The following is a 15,433-nucleotide window of genomic DNA, read 5'->3' as shown; positions in this document are numbered from 1 at the left end:
CCGCGCCTGCGCCCGTGCATGATAGCCTCCGCTGCTCTGTCAGCTGTCAATTCCGGTAAGCTCCGTTCAAGGAGGTACGTTGGAGTTTCGCCGAAAATGTGGGTCAAACAATGTAATATTGGCAGTTGGATGGGACAATGCTGTGATGAAGTTCAACATACATGAGGAAGACATTATCCTTTTCGGCTTCCATGAAAAATATGGAGAGCTACATCTTGTGGTTGACACCCTTCCAGGCGGTGATTAATGCAGTGTGTTAGCTAGAGTACTAATTATGCTAGTTTGATATACCGCAATATCTATAGATTTATATAAAAGTTTAATATAATAATGCACTTCTAGATATAAATTTGTATGGATTTCCTGAACTATATATGCATGGCTAATAATATAATGTTAACCATATGGTTGGCTACTTCAGCTAATATGTGTATAATTTATGGTTGCTAATCATGACTGTTATATTGCTATTAAATTACAATATTTAAATAGAGAAAATGTTCCAAGCGGTCTGGTATAATATGCACCTCAATTCAACAAAGATTACATGGGGTCTTGATTAATAGCCATCTTAGGACATCATTGTTATTGAGAGGGTCCATAATTGTAGCCGTCTGATGATTCAGAATTGTCGCAACCAATTTGGGTGTTATTAATGCTCATCTGAGGGTGCTGTTCTTTGAGCCGGAATGAGAACCGTCTCAAGATGGCATGCTGGTAGAGATCAAGGCTTTATCCGGATAGCGGAACCGTCTGAGGCATATAGACGGAAACCGGCTCTAAGTAGCACTGGGTACTGGTGAAAGTGTGGATACTATTCACTTCACATGTGAAAGATAAGTTCTTTTTTTCTCAAAACATGGTACAAACACAAACGCTCATAAATACATGCGTACACTCACCCCTATAAATATATGAAGCCGTGGTGCGTCGTCACTCTCTTGGAGGCGTCGCCGTGAAGCTCTATCCTCTTCTGACTTATTTCAGTGTCGTAGATGAGAAGTTTTGGATTTCTTGTACTCGTTTGTTTAGAGTTTTACGGTACCCTGCTACCCCGTGAAGATAGATAGGAGTACCAAGTAAATCCGTCTGTTTACTCTCCCCGCGTTAAATAGTTTGAGTCAACTACTGCATCCAGAAACATATGTGGCGCATTCTTGAGCACCTTGGAGGCCTCGTCGATCCTGAATGAAAACTTCGTTTAGAGCTCCTGGAACAAAGATTTCGGAAGCAAGAAAAGAGAAGAAAAAATATTCAGTTTTGAAGGCATTCATTCCGTTTGCACCACAGGGCCTTCAGAAGAAAAGAAAATCAATTTCTCCACCAAAAGTAACCATGAAACTTGAGATAGAGGAGTGAGGGAAGGACCTTTGGATTTGAGGCTAGTGCCGAACTGCCGAAGACGACGTTCTTGCACTGAGAGAGAAAGCAGGTCGACCTCAACACCAACTTGAATGGTATGCTACCTCATGCCTATCATCATTGCGTCTATAGGTGCCGACATCGACAAGGACCAAGAGAGAAGGAACTCCCATGGTGCAAGGAAGAGGAGAAGAAGAAGGAGAGAAGAGAAGAAGGAAGAGGGAGAAGAGGCGGGAGGAAGAGGCCCAGCCTGGCCGGTCCAGGACCCGGTCAGACCGGACCCATAACCGGGCCGTCCGGTCCCAGGCCCGGTCAACCGGGCGCCCAACCGGGCGCAGCTCCCTCGTACCGGACGAAGACCGGAAACTTCGCAGATTTCCGGTTTGCGCCCGGTCGACCGGACCCATGACCGGACATCCCGGTCACGAGCCCGGTCAGACCGGACCCAGGACCGGACAGCCCGGTCACAGGCCCGGTCCGACCGGACCCAAACCGGATCTGACGGGAATGACCCACCAAACTGCCTAAGTTACCCATTCGCGTACCTGTTCGCCCTTGCTGGCCATGTATGCCTATATAAGTAGCCTAGACCCCTCCCTTACCCCTTAGACTTGTTTTGAACTCAAACCTACCTTTGAGCTTAGTCTCCCTTGGGTATCATCCCTCTGTAATCAAGGCACCTTGGTTGTTGACTTAGATCTTGTTGAAGGAGATTCTAGTACTTGTTACTCTCTCTCCTTCCCCAAGCTCTTCCTCTCCAATCCCAATCTCTCTCCGGGAATTCTACCGCGTGTCTCTTCCTCGGAGATTCTATTGGCGTGGTCCATCGAGCCACGGAGGTAAGCATCGGGTGTATCGGGTTGGTGTGCGTGCGTGAGTCTCGGAGTTCCTCGTGCCCGTCGTGTTCTTCGTGTTCATCGCGTTTTCCCATTTTCCCCCTTGGTTTCGAAGTCAAACCGCGAGATCGGGCCACACACGGGGTCTTAGACCTCATCATATGGTATCAGCAGCATTTGGTTTCCGCGGATTTGACCCCCCACCCATCCAATTTCGTCTCTAAAATTTTTCCCCAAAAATCCCCAAAAATAGCCCCAAATTGCCTCTTGACCGATCTGTGATTTGGTTGCGTTTTGAGTGGTTTTGGTCCGTGGATCTGGTGTTGTTGTGCTTGATCTACTATTTCCCCAACTTTGAGCCTCCAATTCCATCGTTTCCTTTCGATTTGGTCGATTTGGTTTTGGTTTGGGGAAGAACAGGAGAGAGAAAGCTCCAAATCGTGAAACCCGGTTTCGAACCCGGTCAACCGGGCCACAGACCGGACGAGCCAGCACAGAACCCGGTCAACCGGGCCACAGACCGGACGAGCCAGCACAGAACCCGGTCAACCGGGCCACAGACCGGACGAGCCAGCACAGAACCCGGTCGACCGGCGGCACCGGACAGGCCGGTCCAGACCCGGTCAGACCGGACCCGCACCGGGCGCATACTCGCGCCCCCTTCGACCTCGACATCCGGCGATCTCCACCACCACCACCACCACCACCACCATCGCAGGTATAACTTGCAGCTATCACCTTGTAACCCCTCTTCCTTTTGCGATCTATCCCATCGAGCATTGCTTGTCTAGTGTTGCGAGACATTGCACGTGGCCCCGCATTGTGAGGTGTGTGTGTCGTGTTGAGTAAGGCATCCAAGCAAACACTCGTGTGGCAAGATAGCAAAAGCGAGGCTAACGCTAACATAGTGCGTGACAAAGCCCCAAAAACACAAAAAGAGTGCGAGTAGCACCATACATCCATACGCCCATACATACAAAGTGTCAAAGTGCCACCAAAGATACAAACGAGTGCAAGTGCCACCATATACAAAAGAGAAAAAGCTTTTAAGCAAAGAGAGATACGAGAAGAGAGGCCGCGTGCGAATCTAGTTGTCTCTTCCTTTGCAACCGAAGCTTTGCCTCTCCTTGTGTTAGTGTGACACCGAGCATCCGTACATACACTTTTACGCTCACTTTTGGTTGCACTAACCCCGCTTATCTCGTGTGTGTGTTGCACAACCTTTTCCGTGTTTATAGTGATCTTCACATTGACATTTGGATTTTTGGACCTTACCCACTTTTAACAATATACTCGATCTTGGATTTGTCTTTTGGCTTTCCACAACACTCGCCTAACACCATATTTGCTAGCTTTTGCGTGTGGTTTTGCGTGTGTTCCCGATACACTTGATCTTGCGTTCGGCTTGGTGGATTGCCTCAATACTATCTTACCTTGGTAAGAGTGCGAGGTAGTCTCCTTCCACTAACATACACCATATAGATCTTGTCATGCTAACATGGATAGCGAAGATGAGGATACGGAGGAGTACATGGAGCACTTCGAGGAGGACTCCTCTTCAAGCACCGCGGATGTGGAGGAACATGTGGAGCTCTACTCCGACTATGGCTCCGAAAGCATCAACGACATCTCCGACATCGAGGAGCTCGACAACGACCATGGCTCCCCAAGCATCATCGACATGGACGATATGGTGGAGCACCACCTTGCGGCCGACTTCGACGAGCTCTACATCGACAATGGCTCACCAAGCATGGATGACATGGTGGAGCAACATCACGACTACGACATCGACGACATGGTGGAGCAACACCACGAGTACGACATCGACACCATGGCGGAGCCTCACCTCGACTCCACCTTGAGCAACGCCTACTTGGCCAATGGAGCTACATATGAGGATAGAGGACCTCCACGATGGCACCATCATATTGATCATCAAGAGCGTCCTCATCATGATCGTCATCGACACTCGTCTTCGAGCTCCACAAGGCGCCACCATGAGAGTGCTTATGCACACGATCGTCGACCTCAAGTACATCATATGGAGCATCAAGAGCGTCCACAACATGATCGCCATCGACACTCTTCTCCAAGCTCCACAAGGCGCCGCAAGCAACATGCCAAGTCGCATGAGCCATCATCTCGGCATGGCAAGGACCGTCATCGACTCACACCATCTCATGATAGTCATCGACCACCACCACCTCATGGTCTACATCGACATCCGTCCACACATGATCTTCGACGACACCACTCAAGCCATGGTGATGAGGCACGAAGACGAGATCCTCGACATGAAGAAGACAAACACCATCATACGGTGTCCACCACTACAAGGACGGCAAGTGCACATCGCGCATACCTTCCTCATGAGGCGACTTCCACCTCTTGTGCCACCACCACAATGGCCCCTACCTCGTCACATGCCTATGGACTCCGATGCTACAAGTGCAAGCAACAAGGCCACCCTCCACGGGAATGTCCCAATCTCCTATGTGAGGTGTGCAAGGCCAAGGGTCACGTGGCATGGCAATGCACAACGCCAAGTGCCAAGACGCTCTACTTCGACAAGCTACAAGCCCAAGCCACCAAGAAGCCTTTAGCGCCCACACTTCAAGATGAAGATCAACAAGGCCAACTCAAGGATGATATGGATCCGAGCCTAGCTCTCCACGACACTACGGAGACCACGATGGAGGACGACTTGGGAGGCGATGGGGTTGAGCATGGTGAGCATGGGATTCTCCCTTCACCTACGGAGGCGCATGGAGTTGAGATGGTTGAGCATGGGAACTTCCCTTCAACCAAGGAGGCGCATGGAGATGAGAAAGTCGAGCCTACTCCTATATGCTTAATCGATGAGTTGGTACCAATCCCATGTGAGCTTGAGAGCCACTTAGCCCACTTGAGTGAGAGTGATAGTGAGTTGAGTGACTTCCACCCCATATGTGCGTTTGAGTGCTTCCGTTTGGAGGACATGAGTGATACACAAAGTGAGTTGAGAGAGGTAGATGATAGGTCCATGGAGGACATCGCATTTGCTAACACATTAACCTCTCCCTCGTTTGTGTCTTCTTATGTTGCACTAGGTTCCACGGAGGATGAGTTCCCGATCATGGAGACGATGTACATGGTGCATGAAGATGATGATATCTCACCATGCTTGCTCCAAGATGGACATGTCGACCACATGGATCCTCCTACTTCCACAACACCTACCTCAAATGAGTCGGCCTACAAAGGTAACAACATAGGTGTTGATGATGCCATGATCCCACTAGTGGACATGATGACTTATGAGTGCATGCATGATCTCGATGATCCATTTGCTACGTCACAGGCTACTTTCATTTTCCCATGCGATACTTTGCTTGATAACATTGTTAATCATGTGGAAGTGAATGCTTGTGATACCATGACCATGCCATGCTATGAGAGTTTCAATTTTTCCACCATTGCTTGCAACATGTCGACCACTTGCTCTTTACCATGTATTGCTTGCAATGATAATGACAAGGATGACATTAGCTTCCGCATGCTTTGTCCAAAATGCTTACGCCATTCCATGATCCTTGCATCCAAGATTGTGAACAATTGCTCTTTTTTATGCTTGGTATGCAAGAATGCTTATTTCATTGTTCACGAGATGGCCCCCATAGCCTTTTCACTTTTTGATGATCATGAGTTATCACATGCCATGAATGCACCTTCTTGCCATTTGCACCATCGCCATGCATTCCATACTATCTTGATTGACACTAATGGTGATGTGCACAAGACTTGGACCATCATGATGGATGATGTGTTCCTCTACCATGCACACACGCTTTTTGTTTTGCTTCTTCCATGTGTAGGTACACGGACGACCGCTTCCACCGCCACGGAACATGAGTTGACGAAACGAGCAATTGAGAGCTACCCCAACAAGGGCCTTAACCATGGGATTCACACCAAAGGGTATGTTCCCAAAAGCCTTCGCCCTCGTGTGTGTTTGGCTTGTCTTGTCGAGCTTTCGGTTTGGCCCAATCCTCGTCACCTCTTTGGCCTCTTATGCAACATAGCTTGACACATCTTGTTGGCACAATGGTTGTTGTATGTCTTGATGCTTTCATCATACACTCCGAGAATCTCAAGGACCATGTCATACATGTGAGAGACACCTTATGCATCTTGTGCCACATGTCACTCATAAAGTTGCTCTTCTTTGGATTTCTCACTTCATCTTTGGCAATTGAAATGGATGCTTTGACACTTGAGGATACCCATACTTGGCTCACGCCAACCATACTTTCCCAAGCTAGAAGTCTCCATCTCTTTGCCATTGCACATAACAATTTTGCCCACAATTTTGCCGCCGTTACTTGCCTTTTGATTGTTCCATTTGTGTGGGACAATGCTACACATCACATTTTTGACACTTTACAAAGCAAACCTTTACTTGCACAAACTTTCGCCCCACCAAATTTTGGATACATCGACACTCTTTTGGTTCCCATTTTTACCACATGCCTCTTGGAGAAACGACTTGATGCTTCGTATTTGATTGAGAGCCTCTTGTTCGCCGGTCACCAATTTGGCATGCACAAGCTTTCCATTTGCAAGTTGTTTTTCCCCAAGCTCTTCTTCGATCGCGACTTTATCCCTCTACCACAACATGGGACAAGCGTCATGGACTACACCGTCGGTGAGGAGGAACAAGAGTCGAGGACGACTCTTCCCCAAGGGGGGGGAGATGATGCGGGGTGGCCTTCGGACACCTCCACCTCAAGACCGTCAAGTGCAGCCCCGCCTATCGTCGACGCTACACCATGGCCAAGGAGTCCCCCAAGTGGACCAACAACACAAACCCCCGCCATATATGTCAAGGTGAACCCTTTCCTCTCTATGGTCGACCTCAACACCAACTTGAATGGTATGCTACCTCATGCCTATCATCATTGCGTCTATAGGTGCCGACATCGACAAGGACCAAGAGAGAAGGAACTCCCATGGTGCAAGGAAGAGGAGAAGAAGAAGGAGAGAAGAGAAGAAGGAAGAGGGAGAAGAGGCGGGAGGAAGAGGCCCAGCCTGGCCGGTCCAGGACCCGGTCAGACCGGACCCACAACCGGGCCGTCCGGTCCCAGGCCCGGTCAACCGGGCGCCCAACCGGGCGCAGCTCCCTCGTACCGGACGAAGACCGGAAACTTCGCAGATTTCCGGTTTGCGCCCGGTCGACCGGACCCATGACCGGACAGCCCGGTCACAGGCCCGGTCGACCGGACCCATGACCGGACAGCCCGGTCACAGGCCCGGTCAGACCGGACCCAAACCGGATCTGACGGGAATGTCCCACCAAACTGCCTTAGTTACCCATTCGCGTACCTGTTCGCCCTTGCTGGCCATGTATGCCTATATAAGTAGCCTAGAACCCCTCCCTTACCCCTCAGACTTGTTTTGAACTCAAACCTACCTTTGAGCTTAGTCTCCCTTGGGTATCATCCCTCTGTAATCAAGGCACCTTGGTTGTTGACTTAGATCTTGTTGAAGGAGATTCTAGTACTTGTTACTCTCTCTCCTTCCCCAAGCTCTTCCTCTCCAATCCCAATCTCTCTCCGGGAATTCTACCGCGTGTCTCTTCCTCGGAGATTCTATTGGCGTGGTCCATCGAGCCACGGAGGTAAGCATCGGGTGTATCGGGTTGGTGTGCGTGCGTGAGTCTCGGAGTTCCTCGTGCCCGTCGTGTTCTTCGTGTTCATCGCGTTTTCCCATTTTCCCCCTTGGTTTCGAAGTCAAACCGCGAGATCGGGCCACACACGGGGTCTTAGACCTCATCACACTCCATATCTTAAGAAATACATTTGGAAAATCAAAGTACCACTTAAAATCAGGATTTTTATGTGGTTTTTGCATAATGGAGTGATCCTCACTAAAGACAATCTCCTTAAACGCAACTGGAATGGCTGTTCAAAATATTGTTTTTGTGATCAAAATGAGACCATACATCATTTCTTTTTCTTTTTCTCCTGCCCGTTTGCAAAAATTCTATGGAGGATTATTTATATGACTTTTAACATCCCTCCACCCTCTAATATTACAAACTTATTCGGCAATTGGTTAAAGGGTGTTGCCAAAAAAGACAAAGGTCTTGTTCGTGTGGGTGTATGTGCCCTTCTCTGGGCTATATGGATTGTGCGTAATGATTTTATCTTTAACAAGAAGAGTTACCCATCCTTTCTGCAGGTTATTCCTTTGGTTACCCACTGGATCCATATGTGGTCCTATCTACAGCCTGCGGGGCAGCGTCAGGATATGGATACTAGGTGCAACCGTTTGGCGACGGCCGCTCGGGATTTCTACAGCCGGTGCGGTTAGCGATCTGATAGGCGTATCACCTCATGAAGCCTAGATTACACTTAGTCCTTTTGTTTAGATGGCTTATCCATTTTTTTTTTCGAGGTTGACGGGGGGGGGGGGGGGGAAACCCCACCGTTTGTTTTATTATGACTCGAGTGGCTTGGCAGCCAGACCAAAAGTACATATGTGGAAATACAATGTGGGGGGGAGGGGAGAGAGACATGACTATACAGCCCTGGTCGAATGTAAGAGCGCAACCGGTCGAGGTGCGCACGCTCAGCAATCGGTAGTCGCCACCTCCAAAGGAGAAGATCGTCACACGCTTTCCGAAGCGTGGAACTAGGGGTGGTCGACTTCCCGTTGAAGACAAGGTCATTGCGACTTTTCCAGATTGCCCAGAGGATCGTCGCGGCGGCAAACTGCCAAGCCTTGTCGGGGAGGGGGAGAGGGGAACGGAGGTCCCAAACGGAGAAGGGTCTAGCCGGGATTGGGACGTCCAGCTGAGCCCAAAGATCCGAGGCCAGGCGGCAGTCGAAGAACAGGTGTCGCCCGGTCTCGATCTCTGGACAGGCAGCACATACATCGGAGGGGGCGCAACTCTTGTAGAAGAGGTTGGCCCGAGTGCTCAGGCGGTCGATGTCGAGTAGGTAGATGAAGATCTTCAGCTTCGAGGGCAGACGCAGACCCCAGGCGATGCAGGCGGATGCATCCCTAGGGCGGGGCGGGGAGAGCATCCGGTATGCCTCCCGCGAGCAGAAGCTGGGAGCAGAAGGGGAATCGATGACGCGGGTGTCCGGAGCATCCGCCAGCCTAGTGTCGTCGATGAGGCAGCGGATGTGCAGGAGCTCGGCCTCTGCAGCCAAGGAGAGGCGTGGCTGCAGGTCAAGGTCCTGCTTATCCATGTTGAAACTTTGTGTGATCCGTGAGAATGTTGTAATAATCTCATACTTTGTGGTAATAAAAAGCCGTATGCATCGATTGATGCAGAGGCTGGGATGACCCATTTCGAAAAAAAAAGGTGATGACACCCGAGATGAGCACTTTATCAGTTTAAAATCACAGCATTGGCTTGGAGGCACCACTGATGCCAAGCTCTGCCGGCTGAAGTGAAACTTTGTTCCTGGAATGACTACTAGAAGTAGAAGATGTGGCATCCAGCAAGATATTGTATGTTGTTCTTGGCTTGCTGTTCCAAGTTTCTAACAAGATGACTGTTTTTTTTTTTTGAAATTGGGTGAGCCCCGGCCTCTGCATCGGTTGATGCACACTACCTTTTATTAAAGAACCAAGTATTCAAAGTTTACAATTCAGGGATCAACGAGGGTCGATACAAAAATCAACCACCGAAAAAAGAGGATATTGCTAAGCAAACTAGACATCATGTAATCTCTTAATAGGCCGCCAATTAGCCTGGTAGAAAATATCCTGGGCAACCATTCAAAAGTGGTTGCATCCAGAAACCATGCACTCCCGTTGGTCCTCCGGGAGCAAGAAGCGCCAAAGCTGGACCATAGCGTGAATAACATGCAAAAAATTAGTAGAGTCTTTTCTATTAAAAACAATATCCAACATAAAGCCGAACCACCAATGTGAATCATAGCTTTATCAGTTTTGTTAATTCCATTAAGCCAATTCCCAAACATGTTTGTGACATTGGATGGAGGTGAAATATTATATGCAGCAAAAATCACTCGCCAAATAAGCCTAGCAAAAGGACAAGAAATAAACAAATGTTCAACAGATTCCTCATCGTCACAGAAAGAGCATTTCGTATTTCCATTCCAATTTCTTTTTGCTAGATTATCGCGGGTTAAGAGGACTCTCTTGCTGAGGAACCACATAAAGATTTTAATTTTCAGTGAAATTTTTATGTTCTAAAGATATTTGCGAAGATATCTAGTATGCCCATTTTTATCACCGTACATAGATTTAAGAGAATTTTCCTGAAGATGTTAAGTCCCAAACAAACTTATCTTGATCTTCATTTAGGTTTATCTCCATTAATTTTTGGCATAGATGTACCCATTGATCTCATTTATCACCAATTAATCTTCTCCGAAAACCAATATTTAGCGGAGTTGAACTCATAACATTTGCCACCGTATCATGTTTGCGATTGACTATGTTATATAACCGGGGATACTGGGATGCAAGGGTCTGATCGCCTAACCATCTATCTTCCCAAAAACGCACTCCTTCCCCGAAGCCTACTTTAAATTTTCCTCTACTAAAAAATACCCCTTTAACCTTCATTAGTCCCACAAGAAGATGACTGTTACCTAAACAAAAATCAGCTTGGTGTTAATTAAAACTGAGAGAGCTAGATCTTCAGCCATATTCTCATGGTAATTAAACACAGCTTCCTCGCGCTTCTAGAAACAGATGTACAAGTTACAAAGCTGAGGTAGTTGTAAGTTTACTTGCATAGGAGAAATGTATGAATAGTTCACGTAATACAGAGCAATGACCATTCAAGGCAAAATAAAAGGTGCTGTTTATAAACACCCAATTCAATGTACTAGCTTTAAGCTGTCAAGTTTTTGCTTGTCCAGTATTCACGTGCCGGCCGGTCATGTTCTATGGACAAAAGTTCCATGGAAGCCATATGGTACTCTTTGAGGCAGCGTTATTTTGGCAACAGGAGCACCTTCAAATTCTTGGGTGTCAATAATGTGCACCTGCAACATGGGGCACAAGGATTCAATATTAAGCTTACTTTCCTTTTAAATGGGAATTATTTACACTATGTTGGAAAGAAAGCTTGCCTGTGATGTATTAGTTCGTTCATTATGTACAAAAGAAATTATCCACCCATCATCTTCATATGGGCCACCAACTCTTGGAACAAATGATGCTCCAGAGCAAAACTGATCTTCATCAAGTTTATGAATCTCCATCTTTATTAGATTTTCGGCCGACCTCTGCTTTATAATTCGAATTTTAGCGATGAAGTCTTCATTAAATACCTTTGTTACATTTTGAACTGATGCACAGAGCAAGTATACATACCTCTGTTACATTTTCTCTTTCTTCAAGACATAGTTTTGCAAAACCTCCATACTTAGGAAGTACTGCCAGATACAATACAAGAATCAGTCAAGTCGTGATGCATAACATTGTAAAGACAAAAAAACATATGCACTCAATTTTCATGCTATTAGTATTATAGAAATGCGTTTTAGCCGTACCTCTTTCACTTGCGCCTCCTGATCTTAAAGAATCCACTATTTGTGCATAGGCATAACTATGCTGGACGCCTGTGTAGTAGTTGTTGATCATTGGGAATTCCAAGGACCAATAGATTCCAGTTAAATATTCTCCCGAAACTGTCTTTCTTTCCAGGTTTAGTCTCCATTCATACAAGCGAGAGAAAAAATTCTCATCTATTCCTTGTTTCATGGTCTTGCCATCTCTTTTAAGTTCGGGCCTTTCAGAAATTATGCTGTGTTTGTTTAATCTTGGCCCTGGTATGATGGAGTCAGCTGAGCGGAGTCCCTGCACAACAACCTAAGTTACCAGGAAAGGATCAATTTTTTGGTGACTATAAAGTAGGTATTTTTAAAAATGAAATTCAATACAATTGCTTGTGTATGAAAAATTAACAACACATAGAATACTATATACCTCATCGCCATCTTCGAAGCAATTGATAAGATGAAACATGCAGCATGGTTCAACATCGAACCACATAACTGATTCCGCGTCACCATAGCGAGGCATAACCCCAATTCTTGCATAATCTTTCTTTACAAATTCAATCAGCCTATGGAAGGGGTACCATATTTTTATTTTTCAAATAATGCCAGCTGCTTATTTAACAGGTTAAGTATTGAAATACTTACTGACCACCTGTAGTAACTCTACCGATGTCAGCTGTAAGTGGCAAATCCATGATTATGTTGTACCTACACCGTTAAAGCAGTATCTGTGATTTTTTTTGAAAGTGTTGCTTTCAAAATTTACTATAATATACTAGTGTAATATTATGCTAGTATCACCCATCAACAATTAAAATTTAATAAATAGTATGCACTGAAGTCACTAAATTTTGAGGAGAAAGTGGTATTCTTAAATTCACATACTTTAAAGTAACTCCTATGTCATGACAAAGTGTAGGTCTGTCCAGCTTGAGGTCAGCTTTATGTTTTAATTTGGTTCCATCATCTGCAGTGAAATAAAACTTGGTTTTAATTTGGTTTCAACAATGGCACATGTAAGATGGTATGAAAATTTAAAGAAGTAGAATGAGTTACCTGAGACAACCCCAACAACTAGGAAAGGCCTCTTTGCATCTGAACCAAATATGACAAGCTCCCCAGACCCAGGTGCTACCTACAGCCATTTGGATAAAGTGCCTTAAAGCAACCATATGGTTGTTGTGCATCTATTTGGAAACATGGAGCAGATCCAAAGTGGGGCGTGTTTTGGTCGCAGTTACTCATTATTACCTGCAACGTATATGGTTGTGTAAAATAGACTACCTCTTATTTTCAAATTTTATTTACTGGGTTGGGATAAGAGATGCACATATACATACTTTCTTTGAAGTTAAATAAATATTTTCAGTGATGGCCCATCATGCAGAATGCATGATTGCATAAGAAATCTTATATCTCATTAAAGGGGACCTTATTGCCGTCGTGTCATGATGGTGGTCCATATAGCCACACTATGGAAACAATTGTTTTCGATTCAATTGATCAGATGCACGATATCAGAGATTCTTTAAACTAATACTCCCTCCGTTTCAAATTAATTGGCGAAGATTTTTCTAGATTCACAATGTATATATATACATACTAAAAATCGTCTAGATACATGCAACCATGCGTATCTCGGCAATTCTGCGCCAATTAATTTGGAACGGAGGAAGTATATTGAAAAGTGATTTTATTTCTTGATTTTGTCATATGTGTGTGCAATTTATGTAAATAATAAATATATTAAACCATAGAAATGGTTGACATGTAGGTGGTGTAACTCATAGGGGTTATCTCAATAAAATTATCTCTGCTTTTAGTGCTGTCTATCCATTGTTGATTACATGGTCTTTTATATCATGGATGAATTTGACGAATGCTGAAATTGTATCCATAGTCAAGTTTTTTTTATCACAAAAGTCTAATATGTTTGGAGCTACTCTGTACTTAGTTATTGGCCTTGAAAGTTGTCTGAGAACCTATAGTATTAGGACTCACATATCATTCCAGCATGTGCACTATAAGGAAATTCTGTATATTCATGAGTTCCACAAAATAGACAGCGCCCGTGATTGTGCAAAGATTGATGACTAGTAAATGCAATGAAGATGATAAATTCCACGTGTGTCTGTTTTTCCTCCTGTATCCAGAACACATTGGGGGTAAGCTGTCACATGTACTGCATCCCATTTCATGTCAGACCTGGGCTCTAGTGTTCATTTAATTTTTTAGCAAACATATGTGGAATAAAATATGCAAACACACACTTGTAACTGAAAAATTATGTTGATCTTCTTGGTGCTTGAATTAGTTTGTATAACACGTGTTGTTAAATAATTTTGTCCTCTGGCAGATGTATCAGTATGTTATACTTCATAATTTCCAGGATCAAGTTACTGCCTGGCTAAAATACTTGTACCTTCTACAGTACTTCTGTTCTAGTGACCAATACATGCTTGAATTGCTGCATACCTTCGGGTGAGATGTGCAGGGCCGATCCCATTTCTCTTGGATGTCCCAAGTATTGGCTGTCTCAAGATTTTGTATGCAGATTTCAATGGGCTGATGGCTCTCAGTGATGGCGTATACCCGGCCCCGATGTTCAAACACATTTGTGTTGCTGATGCTCTTGTTCACCTTGCCAAACCTCAGCTGCATTTCATGTTCACTCAGTTCAAGTTAGAGTTTCTGAGGATCATCATATATAATATGGGTGTACAAACTGTTAGTTACATAGTTGAGAATGTAGGCCGCGATGACAGCTGCAGAGTCGCCGTGGGCGGCTGGGAGGAAGCATGGTTTCTTGCGGTCTCGTTCGATCTTCAACGTTGGAGATTCAACATACCGATTGACATAGGAGACTGACCAAGATTCTGAATAGTTCTTGGTGAAGTAGAGGGCATGGAGCATGCCCTCGCCCTCGACCCATATCTCATTGGACTCTCCAAAGACCGAGACAGTTGAATGGAGGGCGCCAAAGAGGGGATTGGAACCTGTTCAATTCATTATCTGACATTTAGCTCACTGGTTAATACTCTTCCTTACTTGAGCAATCAGAAAAGATCTAGGTCATACCGTTTCTAATGTATACACCCTCTGGAAAATTTGTAGGTATTTCTCCTTCAATCTGGAGTATCTCTATGGATTCACCGATCTCATCAACTGGTGCAAAGTTGCTCTGCAAACTGGTCACTGTTAGAATTTCTAGATGTAAAATTGCAATGGAAGGACTAGTTTACTGAATTCCTCAAAAAAAAAATTGTTTATTGAACTGAAGTACCTCAGATGGGAGTAGAGCTTGTTCAGTAAATTCGAAGGTTGAGTCAACTATTGCATCCAAAAGCATGTGTGGCGCGTTCTTCAGAACCTGTGAGGCTTCATCGGACCTGAAAGAAAGCTGCCTCTGAAGCTCCTGGAACAAGGATTTCTGAAGCAAGAAAATAATAAACCATTAGATAAAGATTATGTAGTTTTTAATTCATTTATTACAGAATTGAGTGTATGCCAAGTTTGGAAGACAGATACTTCACCAGATTTTTATGATTTCTGCACCAAAAAAACCGTGGAACTACCGCCGACAGAGGGAAGTACCTTTGGTTTTGAGGTTATAGACGTGGACGAAAATCTTGGAGTAATGGAGAAAGCAGGTCTACATGTACGGGAAGGTCTAATGGTACGGGTACTTGGAGTGGTCAACAT

General features: G+C 45.3%; 1 protein-coding gene across 1 annotated transcript; it reads right to left on the bottom strand.

The window, feature by feature from the left end:
* Nucleotides 1-11,104: 11,104 nt before the first annotated feature.
* On the bottom strand, nucleotides 11,105-15,433 carry LOC124656672 (carotenoid 9,10(9',10')-cleavage dioxygenase 1-like). Its single transcript, XM_047195377.1, has 13 exons — nucleotides 15,326-15,433; nucleotides 15,015-15,161; nucleotides 14,810-14,912; nucleotides 14,468-14,727; nucleotides 14,207-14,386; nucleotides 12,788-12,866; nucleotides 12,617-12,698; nucleotides 12,377-12,439; nucleotides 12,159-12,297; nucleotides 11,723-12,041; nucleotides 11,544-11,605; nucleotides 11,300-11,455; nucleotides 11,105-11,212 (listed from the first exon to the last, which is right to left on the bottom strand). The coding sequence occupies exons 1-13, from the start codon at nucleotides 15,431-15,433 to the stop codon at nucleotides 11,105-11,107; spliced, it is 1,806 nt and encodes a 601-aa protein (XP_047051333.1).

The sequence above is a fragment of the Lolium rigidum genome, chromosome 5 (genome assembly GCF_022539505.1).
Source record: "Lolium rigidum isolate FL_2022 chromosome 5, APGP_CSIRO_Lrig_0.1, whole genome shotgun sequence".
NCBI classification, from domain to species: Eukaryota; Viridiplantae; Streptophyta; class Magnoliopsida; order Poales; family Poaceae; genus Lolium; species Lolium rigidum.
Note: the sequence above shows the minus strand (reverse complement) of the source record. Positions and strands in the feature narration are given on the sequence as shown.

Bases quoted from the DNA above. Each gene is read 5' to 3' on its own strand.
- LOC124656672 (XM_047195377.1), bottom strand. From the start codon at position 15,433: ATGTTGACCACTCCAAGTACCCGTACCATTAGACCTTCCCGTACATGT. The intron at 12,867-14,206 runs GTATGCAGCAAT...AAATGGCTGTAG, and splicing joins CCTGCACATCTCACCCGAAG to GTAGCACCTGGGTCTGGGGA. The intron at 12,699-12,787 runs GTAACTCATTCT...ATTTCACTGCAG, and splicing joins AGTTGTTGGGGTTGTCTCAG to ATGATGGAACCAAATTAAAA.